The 25,307-nt window shown below is 41.2% G+C and overlaps 1 protein-coding gene across 6 annotated transcripts in view; it reads right to left on the bottom strand.

Annotated features, from left to right (window-relative positions):
- robo2 (roundabout, axon guidance receptor, homolog 2 (Drosophila)) overlaps window positions 1-25,307 on the bottom strand; it is a 428,768-nt gene that overhangs the window by 24,882 nt on the left and 378,579 nt on the right. For 4 of the 6 annotated variants that reach the window (XM_088079118.1, XM_088079113.1, XM_088079117.1 and 1 more), the window contains 9 exons: window positions 22,096-22,327; window positions 17,978-18,102; window positions 17,721-17,892; window positions 14,282-14,470; window positions 13,388-13,414; window positions 9,759-9,801; window positions 3,399-3,526; window positions 1,570-1,842; window positions 484-609 (listed from right to left, as the gene is read on the bottom strand). In XM_088079118.1, the coding sequence (XP_087935244.1) occupies window positions 484-609; window positions 1,570-1,842; window positions 3,399-3,526; window positions 9,759-9,801; window positions 13,388-13,414; window positions 14,282-14,470; window positions 17,721-17,892; window positions 17,978-18,102; window positions 22,096-22,327 (1,315 nt within the window). The remainder of the gene's footprint in view (window positions 1-483; window positions 610-1,569; window positions 1,843-3,398; window positions 3,527-9,758; window positions 9,802-13,387; window positions 13,415-14,281; window positions 14,471-17,720; window positions 17,893-17,977; window positions 18,103-22,095; window positions 22,328-25,307) is intronic. The other 2 variants (XM_088079114.1, XM_088079116.1) reach the window with 2 other exon arrangements.

Below are 25,307 nucleotides of genomic sequence, written 5' to 3' on the forward strand. Positions count from 1 at the left end.
CCGTCTGCTCACTCACACAGTGAGAGACAAAGCCTTTACAAGGACCGGCAGTGATGGCAGAAACCCAGGATTAGCACTTGCAGCGATATCCTGTCAGGAGATCACAGCACTGTTCTTTCTCTCTGATTTAAACGTCCTGTTTCTTTTTGCTCCAATAAGCTGTTGACTCCAATATCACAACATGGCTACATACAGTATTCAGAGCACCATGTTACTAAAAAATACTTAAAGAGCAGTAATTCATCCAGCATTAAAGCATTTCACATGTAATGAACTGTAAGCAGTGGGAGCTGAGGGAGCAAAGCATCTCTTGTGAGGGAGAGGGACTGTGCTTATATATTTTTTTCTTAAATGTCAGGTTAGTACATGCAAATAAAATATCAGTAAAGCAATTAAGATATCAGTCAATCATCGAGTCAAGCTGCAGAGCCCCAGAGAGTGTCCCAGTTTGTTTTATGAAAATTCTCCGCTGTGTAAACCAACCTGAGAGACTGCCGCTTCGCTCTGAGCTGTTGTGAGAGCTGGTGGTGCTGAAATCTTGTGATTGGTTGTGTGGGATTCTATTAGACAATCCATCGGCCAATCGGTAGTCAGGAATGAAAAGGAGGGCTACAGTGGGGGTTAAAGGGCAAAAATTACAGTGGCATCAGGTGATTGGCAGTTAGCACAAGCACATGCAGACATGCAGTTAGAGCAATAAGCAAGCAGGACAAAATCAGGATACACACATTCAAGAAGGTGCATGTATTTAACCTTTGATTCGCTTTCTGATTTGTATGCAGCAGACAAATTTGGTTTGTTGTTTATCTGAAAAACACAGTGCTAATCTTTGATTAAATTTCCAATCGGCTAAATGATTCAGTGGTAGAGATTTTAATTCAATATTTGTCCTCTTTCAGAGAGATTTTAATCATTCATAATCACATGTGATCATACTTCTTAAAATAATGATAGGGAGAATCAGAAAAGTAGTTTTTAAAGATTCATTGCATTAAAAGGACTATGTAAAAACTATAATTAATCTGTTTTAGACTGTTGGAAAATTAGGTCATAAATATGCATTAGAACACAGCCGAGGAATACTCATTACACCTAAAGTATGAAACTCCACTCGGCTTTAAAAAATCCCACATCAAATCCACGGTAATTAATTCGGATTATTTTCTTAAACATTAGTCTAAAATGGATTGGCGATTACACTGAAACTGAAGGAGGGGCAGTGCGATCATGAAAACCCGGCAAGAAAATGGATGGACGACTTAACTGCACTGCTCCTTCATGAGATGTTTATTCAACCTTGGAGAGAAACCAAGATGATGTCCACTGGGGGAAAATGACTCTTTTTAAGACAACCTCCCTTAAACCACAGTGGGTTTAGCAAGGCCTCAGAGACTTATGGTGGAAAAGTTTTGACTCCACATGGCCTTGTTACATCTGTTAATGTGTGCCTTGTGATCTCACTCTGTTTTTGATGTCAAAGGATAATCTCTAGAGGATGCTATTGTACATAATCTATGCTGAACCTCACACACGAGGGCAACAACATTCCCGCTTCTCGGTGTATCTTACTGTTGTTGCAGGAGTTCTTGTCGGGCAGAGAGTACCCCAGGTTTGCCATTTCCTGCTTGGCCTGGAGCGAGGCCTTCCATTGGGCCTCGGGCAGGTCTACCGCCAGCTCATGGATGCTGCTGGAGTGCAGAATCTGGGTGGTGGCATAGGGAGTAGCTTGGGATGTTTGTCCAGGGCTGTTGTAGTTGGCTTTGGTGGTGAAGTCTATGCTGCTGTAGATAGCTCCGTCAGAGAGCATGGTGCCCGTCTTATCCCCTTGCCCAGTGGGGATATCTGGAAAAGAGGAAGGGAGCAAATTTATAGAAAAACAGCCCTCCAAAACAGCAGATCCCAACTGGTCCAGCCACAGGGTTCGAATATCTCCTTGGTCATTAGTTCATGGTCCACACATTAGATAAATGATCACATATTCAATTTTATCACACAAAATGTAAACAACACCTGGGCTTAGAACACACCAAAAAAACATATTGCAAGAATTAGCCGAAATGTCAGAAAAATGAAGTTGGTTTTTTTTTTTTTTTTTTTTCACACGTTCATGAGTCACTTGCGGTCCATTTAGAATGAACCCCTGACCTACCATTTCGGAGCCACTGCTTTAAAACACATGTTAAGATCAGTTGTAACCCCAGAGTGTTTGAAAACACACTTGATGAGAGGAATATCCCTTAAAAGTCCACTTTGTGAAATTTAGGGGAATTTAGTGACATCTAGTGGTAACGACTGCAGATTGCAACATGCTGAAAACTCTTCCGGTTAGCATTCTTTTAATATTCATTGTTCAGGAGATCTTTTTTTCTGGGAGCAAAATTATCTGCAGAGATATTTTCCTCTCCAAAACAAACAACCCAGGTGATTAAAACTGGGAAACACATTAATAAAGCATTGTCATATTACAAATCAGTGTTTATCCTACAGTGTTCAGCACATTGCAGATGTGCTCCCTTTATTTCTGTGATCATTCAGAATCCAGACATTATATGCAAATATATCCCCAAAATCCTACACACTGGACCTTTAAGTGGCCTACAACTCTAATGCATTTGGTCCTGGAGTGTTATAAAATTACAGTCTTGGTCTTTGTGCTTGGTCAACTCACATCTTGAGAAACAACTTAACAGGTTCATCTCATTTAAAAAAACTCATCCCAGTTCTTCATGCACTCCAACCCCCAGCCTCCCAGTTGAGGTGTCCCGTTTCCCCCTCCACATGTGTGGATATCTCACTCCCCTCCTTTCTCCGAACATATACTTGAGGGATAATGGTGCTGCTCTGCATGTGTGTGTGATGACACAGGAAGGGAGGGAAAGAGAGAGAGAGAGAGAGAGAGAGAGTGCGAGAGAGAGAGATGGGGAAAAAGCAACCAGACTCTCTCGGTGGTGCATGGCTTGCATGCCCAGTGAAGGGGAGATGATGTAGAGCCATGGCGGAAGTGTCCGCATCTGCGCCAGTCAAGCTGCGCCTGTCCTTCACGACTGGCTGCTCAAGACCATCCTTTCAAACACCCGCCCACCCCCTGCTCCTCTGCCCGTCTCTCCCCTCACATTCTCTTGCTCTGAGGTATGGGCTGTGACACCAAGCTGGACTATTTGCCATTACTCAGCCTGGTGACAGTGGAGGCCCTGCTGTTAATGCTTGAGCTGTCCTCTGAAGTGATATATAAATTTATCCCCAAACATGCATGCAATATGCATATGTGTATACATCTTGCATGCATATATGTACATGATGAACAACAGGAGCTCTGGTAGAACAGAGAGGAAGGCTGACATCATCTTTCATCTCTGCTCTCTTTCTCAAAGCGCTTGGGACAGAACCGGGGCTCTTACCTCCTCGGCCAAAGTTACTCAGGTCATTGGGTCCCCCGGAGCTGCTGTTGACAGGCAGGCTGGTGGCTGGCCAAGAGTCCGCTAACCAGGGGTAACCTGGGTCACTGGCATTCAGCAGGCCTGGTCGGCTAGGAGGAAACACAGAGTGAAAAACTAAATTAAACCCAAGCTTTGAAATTGCATTAATACCAGCACTCCAAATTACTGAATTTCAAAAATCATCACATAACTAAGGCTGCCCCTTGAAAGTCAGAGATTTGAATAGTCCCTCAGTCGACTGAGATTGCCTCAAATCTAGCAATTGTTTTGTTTGTTTTTTTCTAGTCAGTGTGCTGTGCAGGTTACTTCTGGGGACGTTTTGGTCCCCAGATTTTGCTACTGAATGAACGCTCTAAACTTTTCTGATACTCTTTGGTACAAGGGAAACAAAAGAGAAAGACTGCACTATACGGCTCTGAGATAACATTTTCTTCTCTCTTCTGCTTAGAAATGGTGAATTTACAGCAACTTAATAATATACAGTTTCTGTCTTTTGTCTGATAGCAACTGTCTGTTAAAAAATGTTGTTGAACATTTTAGATCCGTTGTTAGTGCAGTTAGGTTGTTTACTATCATAAGTGAATGCACTTTTACCCCAAACTTTAAAACTTATATGGAAAAGAAAAAAAAAATCACAGAATATTCATATTGAACAGCCAAATCTGATGCAACTGGCAACATTCTGAGTTGGGTACAGCCCTACACATGACAGGAATCAGCAGAAAATGTGCAGACAAAAACATTAAATATATGTTTAAATGTTAGTCTGTGCACAACAATGTGTGTTTGTGTGAGATAAGCATGCAGTAAGTGTCTTAAGGCTAATGAAACACTTTTGAAATAGGGGAGGGAAATACAGTGCAGAGATACATTTCGTCTCTCACAAAGTTGGAATTCCTTCAGGCAAACACAGCCCTTTATCTCTCTGTTTCTCCTGCTGTGTCTTTGTCACAATCCCTGAGTTATTAATGCGAAAGCACACCGTGGAGACACTAATGCATGCATTTGCTCTCTGCACACATGTGCAGCAGCGCACGCTGGCACCCACATGTATACATTTCCTTATTCATTAATATCTCGCATATTCTGCTGTGTTTTCCCATCAGCCCCTTGTGGTGATGTCCAGACAGTTTTAATCTTATTTGATGAGACGTCAAACCCTCGGCCCTAGATCCACCATGATGCCCCCGACCCACTTGTGGGATGCCTGCATATGGGAGAGGGCAGCTCCATTTAACAGGTGTTGTGGCCCTCCTGAGGGGGCGAGAACCATAAAAAGCAGCCATTAAGACTTTAACCTGTCATGGGTGACTGCTGGGAGGCCATTAAGGCCATTTTACTGTACAATCACGTCTGAGGCTCGTTACCATGGATAACACAGATGGAGTTAAATGAGAATGAGAGATGAAGTCAAATGCCTTTGTTTAAGTGTCACTTTATGGATAAATAGATGTTTCCATTGACTTTGGATTTAAAAAGATTAATCCTTTGATTCCATGCACAAACATGGGGAGAAGTTAAAGAAATGGCCCCTAAATTAGCAAAAAAAAAGTAAAAAAATTACAAGAAAATTATCTGAAAATAAGCACAAAAAAGTAAAAAAGAACAAAAAACAAAACAAAAAAACAAAGAACCCAAACAAACAGTAAAATGATCCAAAAGTGAGCTGGAAAAAATAATTACATTTTTTTTTTTTTTACATTTTTTTTTTATTTTGTCTTTAAAATAATTTGAAATATAAAATTACTACAATTAGAGATATAATTTTATTTAATTTTAGGATTATTTTATTGTCACTGTTTACCAATTTCTTGCAATTTTTGGGCCATTCCTTGCCAAGGTAGTCATTTCCTTTTTTCCCTATGTTTTGGAAAGAAATCAAACCAATCTGCGCTGTCTTCAAAGGGCCAAAACACTTATGAAAAGCGTCAGAATGCAGCACAGGAAAACTGATGTTGATCCAGGTTTCGAAGGGATAAATTGCAATGAAAATTTTAGAATGTAAGAATGCTAGTTTACTTCAGTAGAGAAAGGAAACAAAATAAAAACATTTTAAGAAGACAAAAAACCTGGCATCAGAAATGTTTCGCTATCTCTTTTGTTTTTTTTTTTCCTGAGAAATAACTCTCCGTAATGGTCAGACAAACACAGCGTGTGATGAAACACAGCATTGCCTTCTCCGAAACACAGCACGCCCCGCTGTCAGTGCCCGGCAGTGCTGTATGTAGCAGACTACAGATACACATGTGCACTCTGAGAAACTGCAGAGCGCAGTAGTTAGCAGCCTGGCTGCCTGATGGGGCTTTTTGTCTCAGCTCCAGCAGGGTGACGTGTTGGCTCTGAGGGACTGGGAGAGAGTCAAGCCCCGAGGACAAGGGCAGGTAATGGGCGTGCTGCAGTCAGTCTCTCCCTCAGCCACAGGTTCTAATGAGAAGAGCTGTTCCATAGAGGGGGGAGTCCAAATGAACTGCAGCACTGGCAAGCTAAGAGCCCTCGCTGTGGTTCCTGAATGCCAAAACAGGCCCTCGGGGGAGACAAGTCATTCAAATTGATGGCTGTGCATCAGACACATGCACTTTTATAGGGTAATACATCTCTCGCCGTCCTTCTACCTCTGTTTCTGGCTGCCATGTTCCCCCACTGCCATCACTCTCTTTGCCATACCATCTTCCCCTAACCCTATTTTCCTTTATTTCCTTTTATTCACCTCCTCTTTCAATCCCCTGCTTCCTGAGCGCTTACCATCTGTCAGACTTAAACCTCCAAGCAGCTGGAAATGAAGAGGGCATTGCTCTCTTTTGTTTACTGTACTCCAGTAAGACTGCACCACAAATGTGCATTTTCGGAAGTAAAGGGGCGTTTCCACCAGCAGGTTGGTACACTTCAGTTTAGTTCGGTACGCATTTCTTTTGTGCTTCCACTGTAAATTGTTGTGGATGGTATCTTCAACACCTTTGGAACCATCCCCATTTTTCATCATTTTCTGCTTGGGGTACCTAGCACACATATCCAGTACTACAAGGTGGAGCAACAACCCAACAATCCACTGTCTGGGGTGGAAACGCTAAAGAGATCTAGTACCTGTTCGTAGGTATTACTTTTGGTTTCAAAGATACTATACCAAAAGTCTTTGATGGAAATGCAGATTGCAAGACCACTGCCTATGTCTCACCTGATTTGTCCTGTGTTTTCCAACAAGTCATCCCCCAGCCCACTAGAGAAAGACCATTTGAAAGACAAGGAGCTGACAGTGGAAATGGCTGCATTGTCCTTGTATTTATCACACAGCAGTACTCCTGCTAAGGATAATTAGAATAAGACTGATTTCTACTGGGGATATTTGTTATATATGTGTGTGACTGTGTGTGAGATGGTGGGGGGTAATGGGGAGCGTGTGGGGGGTGGACACTGGGTCATACATCTAATGAAAAGTCAACTCCTAACTTTTAATCCCTGCCCAGCCCACGATGGATGGCAACCTTGGCAGATAAAATTTGATTTCCTCTTCCTGTTAGACATTTCAGTTACGTGTGATGGGTAGGAAACCATAAATACTGCCTAAGATGCGTGACACTGAGCTCCTCATAAATAAGCCGAGAAAGAGATATTAATTCCAGAGCAACTTCATAAATCAGATGTTTATGGTCCTGCAGACCAGTGAATGGAATTTGGATTAAAAGTCTAGACATTAGCTAACATTCAGAGCAATGGGAAACACAGATTACTTGCTAGATTAACTCTCAGGGAACATGCTTTCATTTTCACATCCTGGGATGCAAAAGAATCTCCATAGCAACAGTGTTTGTGAAACCTGTTCATTGCAGCCCATTCTCCCTGCCTATAGGAGTGAATCTGCTTTGCTAAAATATTGATCAGCGCCAAGATAAGAAGTTATTACTACCTCCTAATTACCATCTCCCTATTGGCAGGGGGATAAGAAATGAACCCTTATCGGCTTTTATCAATTTCAATTGAGCAGTCAAATCGTCCAGATCTACCAATCTGCAGCCTATTCATCTTCCATGAATCATTTATTTTGTGATCGATTAAGTTTAATTGTTCAGTCAGGGCAATTTGGCAGGAGCCAATGAGAAACTGGAAACAGACACAGCTTTATTTGCTATTGTCTAATTAATGCAATAAACATCTCATGTAACAAATGAACAAATTTTCCTCTGATACTCGTCAACACATTCTCACTCAAAGGGCAGATGGGCAAGTTGCAACATCTGGGATTTGATGGCACTGGAGTGACTAACAGATCAGAGGCTCATGTTAGAGTTCCAGACTGCCTCCCATTTCAGTGTTGTGAAAATTGTGGCTGCCACTGACTAAAGATATGACAAATATAGAGCACCACAAATACAGACATTTCAAATCCTATTCGCTGAAGTGAGAATCAGAACCACTTATGTGGAAAATTGAAGGAAAAACACTACAGCAGAAAGTAGATGAGAAAAGGCATGGCAAGTGGCATGGCTAATTCACTGAGAGCATGTTGGCATCTCACAGAACAATATAGGCAAAATTGTCCATTGTGGCATCCAGTCATACGCACACAGTAAGGGGAGAAAAATAGCATATATATGGAAAAATGCTGTAACCAGACTGCAGAATAGAGACATTCCCAAAAGCCCAGAGACACACGGGGTCAGATTTAGTTGGCAATCTCACGCTGAGTGTTTGAGATCTTGAGACTTTACCTAGTCAGGTGTGATAAGCAGTAGATAGACAGAAGCTCGCGATTCTCAAGGGAGTCTCTTGAATACCCACATAGGCTCAGTAACTGGTGTCATTGAGATGTGCCCTATTCTCTGTAGCCCCTCTCTCTTTCACTAACACACAGTGAAATGGAGCAGGCTGTATGGGGGTGCAAGTGGGGTACCTCCACACACCTCTCCCCTGGGTAATTATTTTTACATTATTACATGTGCTCAGATCCCAGCCGCCTACGCAAGGTGACAGGCAAATTTATCACTCCAGAGGGCTTCTGGGTTGCCTGTAGCCGGCAGCGGAAGATAAATGACAAAATAAAAGCACTCTCTGCTTAAATTGTTTCTGTTAATTCTGTTGAGGAGATTTATGAGTTCATCTATCGATGCATGAACGGAGATGTGGTAGAAATGTATATTTGCACGCCAGTTTGCATGGCAGCCACACAAACAGGTATTGGTTATCTATCAATCTATCAGTCATTTATCAGTGTTGAAATCAAAAGCAGCTTGCTGTAGACTTAAAGGGGATCTATTGTGCTTTTCTTTATTTTCTGCCATACACAATGTTGCGATGTTGGATTTTCACATTAAAAGTAGGTAAAGCTTTAAATAATGAGGTAAACATATGGAAAAATAATCTCTGTGAGCAAAAAGCAAAAGTTTCAGACTGTTTGTCTACAAGGTGACATCAGATCGGAACAGATTTTCTCTGCTCCTTTACATTACGAAGCCTTCACTACTCCATGATGCTACATGCTAACATCAGGGAAACATGTAATCCTGCTGATGTTAATTTCTCTTCCAAATTCAGATCATACTATTGCTAGATCAGTTGTGTTTAGAACCTGTTATTAGTGATTTTTAACATGAGAAATTGCAGCAATACACAGTCATTCCCCATCTGCAAGTACACTGCTACATGTAGCATCGTGCTAGCATCAGGGAATGCTAGCATGTAATCTTGGCTCCTGATGTTGTTCATTTCTCTCAGATTTCGAATTATATTCCTGCTGGAACATGTATAGTTTTTTAAGCTTTTATGGGAGATATTAGCTAGACAAGGTTCTGCTATACACAGTAATTCCCTGGCTGCAAGTACACTGCTACATGTAGCTACTAGCTAACATCAGGACAGCATGTTATCCTTGCTGCAGATGTTGCTACTTTGTCCCCAAAATGTGTATCATATTTCTGCTGAAACATGTATGATTATGTTTTAAGGCTTTTATTTGTGATTTTAAAGAGGCCGGCACTAAATGGAGCATTTTAGTCAAAGGGTAAATACAGGTGTTCTAGCACAGACAATACCAGGAGAATAACACTTTTTTGACCATTAGATCATGTAAGTGTGATAGTAGTAGAAACCCAAAATACAAGTCCTTGAAATGCAAAATACCTGACAATATTCAGGAAAAAATATCTGATCCTGAAAATGAACATAATAAGTCCCCTTTAATGCATGACTTTGGAGTCTTGTGTTGTTAAGACATGTAAAGCATACAACAGAAAGAATGAAATAAAGATGACGAGAAGATTTGTATTGGTCTCTTGTGATATTGCACTCAAATACTGATCGACGTTGTTTTGTTTCTTGAAGGACACTTACCTTCCATTGCTCATCAGACCGCCATCGACTCTCTGGAATGTCACTAAAATTGGAAAAAAAAGAAAGAGGAAAAAGATAGAGAAAAAAAAGACAAAGCCATATGGTTACTTTTCTAGCATAATACAAAGAAATCAAGCAGGCTTTATCTCCATGATCAAGATAAGATACATGGTGTTTTCAGTATTGTCGGGTTTGCCCTTGTGCTTTAACAGCTATGTATTCATCTACTCTTTTTTTACACAACCAGATAACTGATGGATTCACTCAGAGATCCCTCTGCGTCCAATGCCTTTCATGAAAATTACAAGAAAGGGCAATGATGAGAATTTCATATTGCTTAGCTTTGCTTTGCATAAGTGGAGACGTCATGTGCTCCTCAAGGACAAGATGCCTGATGAGAGGCAAAACTCATTTCATCTTTCTTATTTTGCTGCTGAGTTATTATCAGATTTGTGATTAAATCTCAGCCAAAAAATGATTAGAAAAGGCAGAGGGCTCATTAATCACGTTGAGTTTTCTGTCTACGAGCATGGAGGCTGAGTTACTGATCCTTCAGTGAACGGGGCTCCCCAGAAGCCATGCATGTGGCCTGTTCTATTACAGTGATCTATAGATAACAAGGGTCGCTCTTTGTCAGCGGCTAGTAAAACTCCATGGCTCAAAGTGAGAGATGGCTGCGAAGGATCCATTTCATCTCTGTTCAACGACCATGATGACAAAGCAGGATCGAGACTTCTAAGCATGTAAGAACTTCATTGGATCACAGGAAACACAGGGAAGAGTTTTGGAAATCACCTCATACTGACGAGGGGGGAAAAAAGAGAGGAAGGGGGGGAAAAAAAGAGAGCTGGTTTACTCAAGAGCGAGAAGGAGAGCTGTTAGTAATTTGGCTCATTTGTTCCACAGATGGAGATTAAAGAGAGAGGGAGGCTGAACATTCCTCCTCTCTTTTCAGTTTTTATTCAGGTTGATTCCACAACAAGCCCAGACATCGATGAGGGAGGGGGTTTTCTTCGGGTGACGTAGTAGCACAGATGACAGGGAGAGGAAACTACCACCACAGATTACAGAGGCTGCTAACAGGACATTTTAATGCCTCATCAACTTTACCTAAACTGACTTAATCCACTTTTCTCTCTTGTGAACAGAATTTTAGTATTTTAAACAAGAGGAGCCCAATTTAAAACTTGTCTAGTATGCATGTTGGAACAGTTTGTTTACTGCATTAAGCAACTGAATAGCAGCAAGTGACTGCTAATAAAGGCTTTACTCAGATAAAACCAACATTGCAGGTCTGCCTGAATAAAATATAGCTTTGACAGCTCCAGACAGAGTTGGCATCCTTTATTCAGTCATAGCTAAAGCCATTTCTCTTTGTTCCGCCACCAACAAACTTGCATTAGAGAATTCTCCGCTGTTTGAGAGAGGACTGACAGGAGAAGGAGGTGGAGGCGAGGGGGAGGCTGTGCAGCAGAGAGGCCTCTGAAGTCCCTATCTGTGCTCAGGCACATTTCTGGGCTGCTGTGGAACACTTTTATGTTAGCCGGAGTGACATGGCAGCATAGCTGTGCTTCTCGCCTCCGTCTTACTGATAAGCACTTTCTCCAATATGAATACAGATTAATCCCCTTTAATAAGCATTAAGGGGCGGGGGGGAGGGTGGGGACATAATCAGCGTATAAAAATTCCATCAAATCTCCTCCCTGCTGGACACGCGCCTCAATAGTGTAGTGATTTACCTCTCCTGCACTGACAGCTTTAGGAGGCTGAGACAGGACACTCTCGATACATCAACTAATTGTCAATACAGAGGAGAGCAGCGCTGTGAGACTCTTCATCCGCACTCTGGCTCGTGTTCTAAATATCACCTCGCCCTAACTCTATAATCTCTGCTATATTTGACCTTGTTTGGTATTTGCCATTCAAAACTCTTTTAGTTAAATCACCTGTGTCCTCTCTGGCTTCTCTGCTTAGAGTTTAACTCAGACAAGTTTTACTAACATATTAATGTGTTCCATAATCTGTTGCTACAGCTGCTGTGGAGATGTCAGAGTAAATTGGGTTTTTGGCTGTAGGCTCCATAGGGAACATGTAACTACACAGATACTTTACAAAAAAAATGTTAAGGTTGTCAGTAAATTTCAGGAAACAGATTGGGGGGCAATGTGTTGACCTCTGACTCATTGTACCAGGAACTGTGCAGAGGCCTCCAGGCATCATTTTCATATTAATATTCTTAGTGTATTTGATAGGCTACTCATCTGTCAGTCAGATAAAAGATTTGTACAGTGTTGGTGCTGCTAAGGCTTGATTCAGCAAAGGACAGATGTTAACATGAACATTAATATTCCACTATTATTCTGAATATGACAATATTCTGAATTTGATTCAGGTCATGTAAACAGCATAATTTGTTAAGTTATTCTAAATTAGGTCTTTTCCAAATTAAGCATCTACAGGGTTTTGGATATGCCCAAGTATCACAACTCTGACCCTGTGCGGAAGGTGGTTGAAAGAAAGAATAATGGAGGCTGTGTTTGTACAGTCAGACAAAATCGCATACAGTGGGGCGCCTGGTGGCTCAGTGGATAGAGCAGTGCCCAATATACAGAGACTGTGTCCTCGCCGCAGTGGCCTCGGGGTTCAAGTCCAGCCTCTGCCCTTTGCTGCACGTCTCTCTCCCCCTTTCATGCTCACACTGTCCTGTCAATTAAAGGCAATAAAAGCCCTTCTTAGAAAAAAAAAAAAATTGCATCCAGTTGAAATTTTTGAAAAATCCTGTTTTGATGCCAAACTGTGAAATGGCAAAAGCACCTCCAGTTGACTTTTTTATTTTTTGACGTGATAAACAACACGTTTGGACAAGTTAGTTGGAGTATGAACGACGGCATGTAAATGGGAATATTAGTGGAATATGATCTTTCATTATGCATGTAAACAGTTCATGAGGAATATTGTCCTTTTCAGAATAAGGGCAAAAAAACAGAATATTTTTTGCATGTAAATGCAGTTGCTGCGAGAGTAACACTGTTACACCCATGAAAATGTCTTTAGTTAGCCAACAAACCAAAATTTAGCCAAGGTAGCCAAATATGTATTGTCAAAGTGGGGGGGAATTGTCACAAGTACAGAGCACAAAAACAGAACAGAAGGAGGAGTAAAAACAATCAAATACACCACTCAGCTGTCTATCTGACACCTATGGAGAGCAAATAAATTACACTGTGATCCTTTTAAAGAAAACAAAGATGAATAAGATTATTGGAGGAAGGGGAAAATGGGCGGGTACCCTGCACCACAAGATGTAAAAAAGATACACAAGACAGGATGAAACTTCATTCAAGGTAGCCACAACAGAAATACACACAGATACAACACAATAATACAGCTGTAGGTTTTGCAGGAAAATTGGGCTGAAGGTTGCAGAGCTCTGATCATGGCCAATGGCAAATCTAGATTTCTTTTTGAGTTTGCCTCTCTTTCTTAGTTAAATTGCCTTCATAGATATGAAGTTTAGATTCACATTAGCCATGACCATGAGTCTGACAATCCAAGCATATATACTATAAACGGGCAGGAGATGAATCTGCGCAGAGGTGGGGTGAGGAGACAGGACAAATGAACAGTACCTGCAGGGGTGAAGGTGAAGGACTGAACTGCAAAACAAGAAGACAGAGAAGTTGTGTGTTAAAAGCCTGCAGAGATAAGCGGTGCTTTAGGGGTATCTGCACACTGGGGACGGGTTTGAGCCGAGAGGTGCTGAGGGGGCACAGAATGTGAGACCACATCATCACCCAGTGTGCAGAGAGACAGCCAGGAAAGCAGCCAGCTCAGAGGTCACAGAGGTGTAAAGACGGTGGCACAAACCAAAGAGAACACACAACACGTAAATGTAACAAACAGAGATGAAGAGCAAATTAAACAGCCTATAGTAGCTGCCAATGTACATGCTCCTTTTGACTTGTTCAAAAATCATAAGAAAAAATGGCTAAATAAATATGTTTCCCCTTGAATTTCTGCAGAAGATTGTGTTGCACTGACTGCACCGCTAATGTGTCAGTTCATTTCCATTTTCTGCACTCTAATTAAATCTTGCACCCTTGGCAGTGCATATGGACTTGGCGGTTGCTTGTATTGACTGGGGGTCACTCAGTAAGATGTCAGGGTCAGTGTGTGGGAGGAGAGCTGGACAAACTCCAGCTTCAGTGACCAGCAGAGAGTCCAGTCTGCCCACTCAGCTCCACCACCCTGGGCTATTAACCAACACCGTGGGTGGATTTGTCAAAAAGTGTAGGCCTCTGGAAATGATTCACCCTGACATCTGTCTCCCTGTTGAGCTTTCACACCGTAGCCAACTCAACTTCCCTGCTAGCAACTTCTACAAAACTGTACTGATTAAGACTGGAAAATGATAGTAAAAAATATTTGTTGAATGGTAGAACTCTCCACAGTTTGCTAAGGCACAAGAGCAGAATGTCAGTGTGAATGTGCATAGGTGACTATGAGACTATGATCAGTCTAACCTGCGTAGTTGCTCAGGCCCTTTCTCTTCTTTCTCCTCCAGTAGAGCCAAATGCTGAAGCCCATCAGGATGACCCAGCAGGCCCCACCGATACCAGCGATAAAGGCAGGCTGTTTCACCACATCAGTGATCTGCTCTGTGATGCTGTTGTTCCGGTTTCCATGTATAATCACGTCCCGGAACTCCTTACCTGAGGGCACAGGGATAAACAGATTATATTAATGTGATGCTGGGAGGATAGCTACAGGAAATGACAGGGCTGGTGTGCATGTTTTGCTGCTTGGAAGTAGAACTGGGTGAAATGGCACAATATTTTTAGGCTATATCACTATATACAACATCCACAGTGGTGGATGAAGTACCTGACAGCCATACTTGTGTAAAAGTACAGATTTCTAACTAGCAAATGACTTCAGTATAGAAGTCACCTATTAGAGTATTATTTGATTGAAAGTCTAAAAGTATCGAATATTTACTGTACTTAAGTATTCAAAGTAATTTTATGATATTATATGTATTGAAGTATTGAAAGGCAGAAATAAATGCTGTTAACATACCACTTTAAAAATGGAGCCTGCTTTACACAAGAAAAATCTAGGTCTCTTTTTTACAACTTAAAGGATTTAAAGAACAAAATCCAGTTTTTCCCTCGTTCCCATTCCTTCATTAGTCCGTTCGTCCCTTCCTCCCTTCCTTCCCTATTTCTTAGGAAGTAATATACAGTGATATACATCTTGATATTTTTATATCTCCTCTAAAGTACTGCAGACTTCTAAAATAATAAATAAACTACTCTTAATATTATAGTTTAAGTGTAATATCATAACATTAAATAAAGTACTGTTATAATAAAGTTAAATAAACTAGTGTTACAAATACATTTAATTAAATACTGTTTTAATTAAGTTAAAATAGAAATTCTGTTATTATAAAGTATCAGTATAATGACATATATCACAGTGGAACCAAACGTGCTTTTATTTTGGAGCAACCGGCTCGTCTTGGGCTGGAGGGGTTGATGTTTTTGAGGTTACCTTGAAACTACCAGTCAACAATTTGGTTTTAACAGTTAGCAGAAAGTTTAACTGTTACTGTGGCACCTTTAGACGTGAGGATTTATTCATTGTGAGCTGGAAACAAACTAACAGCATTCCAACTCATATATTAATAATATTTGCAAGCTGCACTGCTGTTCCATGCTGGTAAAATGTGACTAAATAGTCACATTCTAGAGCCATGCAGATACAAAAACAAACGCACATACGTGCCCGACGAATCATGTTTGTGAGGCTTTTTTCCTCTGTCAAGAAAGCTAAGGAGAAAGCGCTAGACCCAAAACACCAAAGTGAATCTCATGCCGATGGCTTCAAAAATGATCTGACAAACTTGATATTCACGATGTAGACATTTTAGACATCCCACTTTAATCAACAAGCCATGATATTTTGAGTATAATCAATAAGTTGCCCACACCTACAGCAAGGTGGGTTGAAGTTATCACAATCGCCCCTGTAATACTGAAGGGCTTGAAAATGTTTTTCACTGAGCAGAAATAACACGTACATGAAGTTGGGGTTAGGCCGAGATTGAGCTCAAAGAAAGTCGGTGTGATGAACTCAGCAGAAATACTGACCACGGGAGCAGGACACGGATCTAAAGGGTGTGCAGTGAAATATTATATAGAGACTGAAAGACAAAGCCTAAAAGCTTATAACAAAACCCCCAGGTGAGCAGGTTGTTTGCTTAGCTCAGCTCCTAATTCACTCCATTGCTGGTAAAACACACCATGTGAAATGAGAGGAGCAAATCCTGGTCTGTATTGATCGCCAATCGCAGCTCACCCTGACTAGTCTGCTTGACACTATTTCTTGAAGCATGATGAGACTCAGAGCTCATGCACATGTTTCCACACCGACAGGAGAAAATTCCCATTCACATAAAGACAGAAACATTGGGTATTATATGTGCATGCATGCAAAGCTGCAAAAATACTCTTTATATTATTGTGTGCCCACATGAGGACACACCCACATCCACAGACACGCACAAGATATTATAACTGCAAGCTCGGAGCTGTGCTCTCGGAGATGGATTATGTGAGTGACACTGGGGAAATAAGAACATGCTACAGGCCAAGCCATCAGTTATGGGTCAAATCAGGCACAATCTGTCTCAGTTCCACATAAATCATATGTGGTCAGGCCACATATCAAAATAGTTGTATTTTAGCAATATTATCCATTTGAGAATTCTGAGTATTTAATGAAAACATTCACACTATTTGTTCTTTTGCTGAAATCATCAACTAAGAGTATTCTTTGTGAACACTGATGTTCACAGAAGAAAAACTTAAAGGGACAGTACAAGTTTTTTGTAGCGGATTTGGATGGAGTATTTATCCACAGTCAGCATATTACATACAGTGGATAACAGTCGGCGCACCACCAGTTTAGATAAGCGGCTGGAGCCTAACACGAAAGCTAAGCAATGTACTGCTGTGGATTGGGGTCAGCAACAAAATGTATTTAAGCCACCTAAAAAAAGTCATACCTAAAAATATCAATACCAGTTTAGGTATATGCTTTATTTAGAGTATTTTCAGTGCTTTACCTTTTCTTCAGATAGTCTGTTTCGACAGAAAGCCATTAACAGTTTCAGTTCCCCATTTATGCTGCTGTCAAAATCACCAGATACCATTGAGAAAAACACAATTTTAAGCTAGCTGAAAACAGCAGCTGCTGGTCTACTGCTGCTTTGATCAGTTAGTTAGGTTGTGTGGCGCTGGTGGATCAGAACTAACCTTTTAAAACACCAAAGTCACATAATGATACAAAAAAGCGTAACTGATCAAGGCAGCTCCTGTTCAATCACTGTTTTCTCAACAGAGTCTGGCTTTGAAGAGAGAGATATAATGGCTTCATTTTCCCATTCAAATCCCAATCACTGTCTGACATTAAGATGAAGCAGTAAAATACACTCAATAGAGCATACACTCGAAATGATATTGATTTTTCCAAGTGGGATTGTTTGGGTGCCTAATTTTGTTGCTGACCCTCATCATCAGCAGTAAACTTCCATGTCAAAATCCAGCCTGCCTCTCCAAACTCATAAAACCCCACTTCAAAAAATCTGAACTATCCAGTGTTCCCACCCATTTTAAGTTTTCAAACTTTTCCATGACATTTCAAGCACTCATAATAAAGATTTTTTATTTCTTGCCCAATTTGCCCAGAATTTTTCTAGACATATCCACAGTTCTTGTAAAATCATTATAGACATCAAAATTTTTATGAAACTTTTGATGATTTTGAAAAATTCCATGACTTTTCCAGGCCTGGAATATGTGATTGTGAAATTCCATGGGTTTTCCATGCCCTTGGGAACCCCTACTATCCACTAAAAATTGGTTGTTGAAAAGTTGTGAATGCTTTCCGTCTTACCAATGATAATAGACTGAGGTTCACTCTTGACTCCGACGCCTGCACTTGTGCTGGCAGCCACCTCCACCCGGTACACCACTCCCACCTGCAGCCCGCCCACCACCACTGAGCGTATGGCTGCATCCACTGTCTTATTCACATGGAAACGTGTCTCATTTCCAAGACACCAGATCTAAAGCAGAGAGGGAAAAATGGAGATGCAACTGAGTGCTTTGGCTTAGTTAAATGAGAATCCATGCTGACATGCTGAGACAAACCTTGTACTCCTGGATGATGCCGTTCTGGTGGTCCGGTGGAGGGGGGTCCCAGGAGATGCTAATGGAAGTGCTGTTCTGGTTCCCCACAGTCAGGACTGTTACCTGCTGAGGAGGGGCACTGGGAGCTGAAAGAGAAGGCAAAACACAGCAATCAAACCCAAGATTCTGCAGTTGAGGCAGCAGAAGAGTATTTAATCCTGAGAAACAAGAATAATAGGATGCACAGCAGTATTGTGTATCTGAACATGTCTGAACAGGAGCTCATAAATATGTACGCACAAAAAGTGACACACACGCACACACTTTTTCAAGGATTGTTATTCTTCAGGGATGGCACAGGTGGCTGAAGGCTGTCAAGATGTCTCATTAGAAAGGGATTTACATGAAGACCAGGGCAGGTCTGACATGGCTATAGCCTATCTTTAACGTTTCACTATGATTTAATATCCCATCCTCTGCTCCAGCCTGGTGGATTTGTACAGACAATGCCGGTATTGATTTGTGGAATGACGGCCTGGCACAGTCAGGCAAGTGCTCTTAGTCAAGCTAAGACTGTGTGAGCCAGAGTGGCACCCGGGTCAAAAGGCTTATAGGATGAAGCACAGACGAGAAGGAAATATGAAAAAAATACATTTTAGTGGAAGGAAACAAGGTCTCGGTAAACATATCGACTGATTCCATCGACTAGCCAGATGAAACTAAAGCCAGTAGGTAAGGATCAGAGGCTAGCTTCAGAGCAAGGCACATCTAAATGAATTGCCTCAATCCACAGGCAGACAGAGAGTGGATAGAAACAAGACATGTCCGTTTCATAAACCTCACTCTGTTGTTATTCTGATGGCACCAATCTTCTGACCCCACAAGGAGTAACAGAGGAAAAATAAATAACTGTTGGCCCAACTGGAAATAACGTTTTAAAAATAATGTTTTCTCATTTCCGCAGTGGCTGGCAGGGGAGCGGCACCATGGCAGAATACTGACAGGTCAATTACTCCTGGGCTGCCTCTCCCTCACCTCGCCTCCATCCAAAATGGCACGTGTCACCCTGTAAATCTGTGCTCATCCCTCAGTGCGATTGGCCACACCGGCCCCCAGAGAGCCAGAGGACCCTGGCATGGCGGAAGATGAATGGGTGCAGTGATGAACCCAACACCTTGGCCAGATTAGAAGCAATCTACCCAGGGAGCATCTGATCAACCATCATGCTCACGGCTCTCCAACGCTGTGTTATATCCAGGTGACAAAGTGCCGCGTTGATGCGCGGCAGCAATCAGAGACAATGTCGTTCAAAGTTAATGTTATGAATGATTTAGCAGCTTATTATCATGCATATTTGTGCTAAACAATACACATTTTTCAATTGAGGCCCCGGAGGCTGTCCTAATAGAGCCATTAGCAGAGTGATGTATGGCAGGCAGGAATGTGACCCCCCCCCCATCTCTCAGACTGTGCTGCATGATGAAGGAATACAAACATATCATATCAGAAGCCAGCAGCTAATGTAAAGCAGTGGGTGGTGTGGGAGGAAACTTGTGGACCTTCCCCAGAGACATCTATCAACATAAATGAACATTTGTCCACTATAAATGAACATTTATACAAACATTACTGTTTTCCTTTCCCCCTAAATAAGCATCATTTTGCATAAAAGATGGGCCTCCTTGATGTCTTCTTAGACAATTATTCAGTGGGAATCAACAGTCCAGATGGAGAGTGAGAGAATGTGTGAAAAAGGAGGAGCGAGACAACAAAGATGGACACAGAATCGGAGCGCTGAGCATACCGAAGCTCTGCATCCGTCTGGACGTGCTCCGAGGATTCTCTAATTGTGTTAGCTAATGGACAACCTAAGTTTTAATCACCCTCTGACCGAGACTTCTCCATCCATCTTGCTGCCCTTCTTAGTAGTCCCAGGGTCTCGGAGGAGCCTAGAGCTGTGTGTCTGACGGTGTATCAGCTATGACCAGACGGAGCAGAGCGGCTGTGACAGAAATAGAAAGTGGTGGAACTCTCTGAGGGACGGGGATGCAGATAGAGCAGAAGCAGGGACCGTTATCAGCATCGGTAATAGCCTGGACATGCAGGTTCTCAAGGCCTTCGGGACAAGTAGTGTGCTGGCATGTATGTGTTTTCTGTGTGTGTGAGAGTGTGCTGGGGACAGCTGTAATGTGATGGCAGTTCCACTACGGTGTTTTGTGCACTGGCTGGCCACAGGAGATATGGTCCCTCTGAGAAAAGGGAAAATAAATGGGCCTGTCACACGGACAGGATGTGAACTGTCTCCTATACATGCAGGCCTAAATATGTTGTGGCAAGATGGGCTTTGTCTCCAGTATATGCAGTCGGGATTTGTCTCTTTGTTATGTTGCATGCATGTACTGTGTGTCTTTATTTCGGTTTAGATCATATTTTAACTTTAGTTATTAGACCAGAAGGTTGAAGCGAGGCTGCTGCAGTGCTGCTGGATGCATTTCTTTGTTGGCATAGGTCAACATGGTAAATTCATCCCAACACGGACCAGTGTGTGTTTGTTTGTGTGTGATATTGTGCCACACTGCTCCGTGGCCTTGTCATAGCCTGTATGAATCAAGCTTTGGGCGACAGATCTTCTTTACAGGAGGAAGTGTGCGCTGTGTCCAATCACAGCTCAGGCCTGTGGCTGCTGGGTGATGGATTAGAAGAAGTATGGCACTAACACCAATCATAAACAAAAAAAAGCACAGCAGGAAGGTCAGACAGACAAGCACAAAAATGCATGCACACATATTCGTACATATTTCCTCAACTCTCAGTATCAAAGGGAGGGGTACAAGCGCCTGCAAAATTATAACAAAAACCAACATGAAAGCAGCCTACGGGGTCATGTGTCACCCGTCATCCCACATTTTCTGTGGATTCACAATTATTGGACTCACTCTGTAATATTGCTCTTGATATAATCTACAAAAAGAGGTGCTGTGATGCATTTTTTGCTTTCTGATGCTGATCCCAATACCTGGATTTGCGTATTGGCTGATACCGAGTACAAATCTGATGCCACTGAAAATAACAGCTGTATACTACTAACCCTTTTCTGTGTCAAGAGGCAAAACCAAGTGCCCAAATTAAAATCTTCACATCATTTATTACAATCTCATAGTACTAGTCATTATTTCGGTTCACTCTTTGGGTAACAAAGCAGAGGTCATTTGAAGTTCCCACATTATGCCAAGTACGAGTTCATACTCGTATTGTGGGTTTCTACTACAACATGTTTACATGCTAAAATATTCAAAAAAGATTTTATTTTCCTCATAATGTCTACCTGAATATACCTTTATTCACCCTCTGTCTGAAAAGTGCCGTTTTAGCGCCTGTCTCTTAAAGCCCCTCTCCCGAAAAAGCCCACTTTGTTCTGTTGGTCAGTGTTTCTGGGTCTTCCAGATCTGCACTCCTGGTGTCCGCTGGCAGAATGACTGTGACGCACTGTAGCAGCATTTTAAATCACTGTAAAGCACTTACAAAATACGCAAAAATATCTTTAGCAACCGTTTCAATGAAATTGCATTACTAGGTGACTGCTTGGGTCCATGTTTACTTCCTGTCAGGTGTTGTCATTCACATACACTGCAAAACATTCCTACAGGAAATAGAAAAGAACTTGTAAAGAAGGCTTATGTTTCAAATTTTAAATCTCTATGGTATTTCTGTGACATCGCCACTTCACTGAAATCCTGGCGTCTCATTTAAAAGCACCTTTTCTGAATACAGACTGCGTTTCTCCTTGGATTGAGTGTTTTGATACTTTCACTGTGTTTAAATAGCACATATACCTGCTTTATTTTATCAAGATAAGGAAATCTGAATTTTCGCAATATGTGACCTTTTAAGTATGTTTTTGGACTGCAGCATAATGGACATATTCTAAAAACAGTATAAATAGGGGACTTGGTTGCTGTATTCAACATTGACAACCTCAGGGGATTTAAGTTTCTAATTAAATTTCATGGTAATGGATCTGTTCATAGACTCACATACTTGCTGAAACCTGATCCAGCATTTTAGGCAGATTCAAAGGCGAACTAGTATTGGTAAAAGAGGACTCTATCTACAAATACTCAGCATGTTCTTCTTCATACCTTCCTCAGTTGTCCGTGCTGTTCGGGATTCGCTGTCCATGCCTTGAAACTCGTTGAAATATGGACGGACCTTGATTTCATACACAATGCCCTTTTTGAGCGTAGAGAGGACGACACTGCGCTCAGAAGAGACCTTCACATCCTGCGTCTGCCAAGTTCCTGGTGACGGCAGTCCTGATGTCTGCCTGTACAGAACTCTGTAACCCTGGATGAACTGGGACTGACGATCCACCTGAGAAAGTGAACAAAGATAAGATTACTGCTGTATTTCAGTGCAGAAAGAAAGTGTGCAGAGGAGATTGGTAGATGCTATCTTGGGCCAGCAACTGGATGATATAAAAAGCTGTTTGTCGCTGATGTATTTCCTCCTCACAGGACTGCATTCATGACACTTTAGAGGCTGTTACTCAGTTAACGGGCCTTTTATCACCTGCTATGACACACTTAGCTCAATTAACACCCTGACATTACCTCATACACACAGCTCCCAGCCAAAAGTGTTCCCGCCTCTATTAAAAACACTTTCCATAATGCCACCTAAAAGGACATATGCATGTCTCATATGTATTATAAATACGAACTTGTGACACTGGAAAGCAGCTCCCACCACATCTACGATGGGCTGTGCGTATGAGATTGTCATGCAGCGACAAATACAGACACCCCGGGGACACGAGGAGGATACAAAGCAGAGGTGATAACGGCAGATATGTCCCATAGAAAAGACAGAGAGACCGGGAGTGTGATAGCCCCCTGCTACCCACAAAGGACCCCTCCCTTAAAACTTGGCGAGACATTTAGCGAGACAGAAAATGCTGAATTTATGCAGAAGGGGAGCAGGCGCATAACTCATTGTAATGGCTTGTTAACAGTAGAAGAAGTGAGCAGGGCTTTCAAGTGGGATATTAAGCAGCTGTTTTTCACAAGTGTAGCTGGAGTAAATCAGCAAAATGGATCCCCTGCTTGGTGCGTGACTTTTATTAATGGAATGATTTGGGAACATAAAAGCTCTCTGAGAGTGGCCCCTCTGTTTACTGAAAGGGCCCCTGATTGATTAGGTAGCCATGTTTTGCGTTGATTGTGCATTACAATCATAAAGCACTGCTTTAGCATTAAATTAGCCAGCAAGTCTCGGGGTGAGACTTATTACAGGGGTCAATAAACATGTCATCATGAAAACTGCTAATGTGGTTCATTTGAAAATGGAAACAGGCAACACATGCCACTGAATGATAGGTGTATACTGTAAATACCTGGTTGATTTATAGCAACATGAGCAAAATAAATGAGCACTAATATTATATAACCACCTGTCTTGTTACAAGACACCAGCAAAATCAACGCACGGGCTACTACAAACTGTAAATGTCGCATTACATCATGCAAAACCTCATTTGCACAATCAGTCCTCTCCGTTAAAGGAGCAAAACTGTAGATCTGTCAACCAACAAAATCAAAAACAATTTTACTGTTTTTAATAGAGATATTAAATTGTCATACTTAATACCACAGTAACACACCTGTATTTTGTAAATTGTGTGGATGTATTTCTGTGTTTGGATTTGGAGATGTATTTTTTTGTGTTTACTTGAGGATGTAACTTTGGGAATGTATTTGTGATATTTGTGGATGTAGTTTGTGCATGGATTTACAGATGCTTTTTTTGAGTGTATATGCTTGTGAATGCATTTTATTTTATTTTCAGTATTATGTTTCTCCTTTGAAAAAAAACTTCCTGTGCACACATATTGCAAATTAGTGTTTAGCTAGAAATGCTAAACACAGGGCATCTGGTTCTTGCGCATACATGTACATTTCTAATGCTACTGTGATGTTTATATGTTTATAACAAATTAAATTTAACTACAACCTAAATACTATATATAGCTATTTTGTCCTCATTAGCACATGATTAAATAAAGAAAACAGTTTAAACAATACTGTAGCTGTTTTTAATTTTTTTTCCCATTTGATAAAACTGCCTAATTTTGGGACATATTATGATTCTTGCTGTGAGACAAACACCATAATATGTGCACATGTATGGTTGAATAGCAGGTGCACATTTGTATTGCTTGCATGAATGAGCGTAAAAGAAGATTAATGCATCATCTCATGACAGTAGGAGAACAGGAAAACTCATATTCACAAACTGCATCTCAACCACAAACATTAATTTCAATCTAATTTTATCTGCACAAAGTCTTTGTTTTGAGAGGCAAGCAGCTGAAGACATGTGGAAGATTGATGAGCAACCAGATGTCTCTGACATCTCTTTTCATGTTCAGTGTGGTTAAGAGAAACATTTTTTCAGCTATTTGATGTTCAGTTACTTTTAAGTCAGCAATTACACTATTTCAAAGCTGCACACTTAGGGAACAACTGGACTGAAATTTCCTGACACAAAACAAATGGTAGCCTTGAGGTGCACCTTTCTAGCTTCAAAGCCAAATCTTTGATTTAATCTATCTTGACTTTATGACTCAATTTTTAAAAAATCTAAGATGTAAAAAGAATGCAGAGAGACAAGAAAACCACAAACAAATCAAACTTATACAAAGGGGCTGGTTTTGTTAAAACATTTGGGGGGGATATATAAAACAGAGGTTGGGTGGTCCTCCACCAGAAAAATTTGAGCGTCAGACAATAAAAAATCCTGCATTCTGGTGAAAGTGTTTAACAATCTGCATCTTTTCTGTATCAATTTTAAGTGTAAATGTCTTTAATTTTGTCAAAATAAAAGTTCTCTACTGTCATGTTTTAACTGCAGAAGACAAATGCATCTGTGGTAAATATTTAGGGGGACAAGCAGTCTGTATGCACTCTGAAATCTACACATATGAATTTATACATCTATGTTCTTCCACTGCAGAGACTGAAGCTGAATGTATGAAGCTGATGTACTTACTGAAAGTATATAATAAGTTAACCCTTTAACACCTGGATTGCCATCAGTTTTGCTGTGCTGCATTCAGACGCCTTACATTAGCATTTAAACCTCTGACACCAGAGGAAATTAATTTGATATTTTATACAAACCCTGGGTAAAAGGCAATGTGGTGGTCAGGAATGTCCCGCAAATTGCAAACAATTTGTAAAAGATGACAAGAAAATGACCTGAAAATTATTTGAGGGGCATTATTCAATATTATCAAAAAACTGACAGAAAATGTCAGAAAAACTATAATTCCTAGTTCTTTAATTTTCCCTTT

Source organism: Plectropomus leopardus, chromosome 6 (assembly GCF_026936395.1).
Source record: "Plectropomus leopardus strain MGB_pleo_1.0 chromosome 6, ASM2693639v1, whole genome shotgun sequence".
NCBI classification, from domain to species: domain Eukaryota; kingdom Metazoa; phylum Chordata; class Actinopteri; order Perciformes; family Serranidae; genus Plectropomus; species Plectropomus leopardus.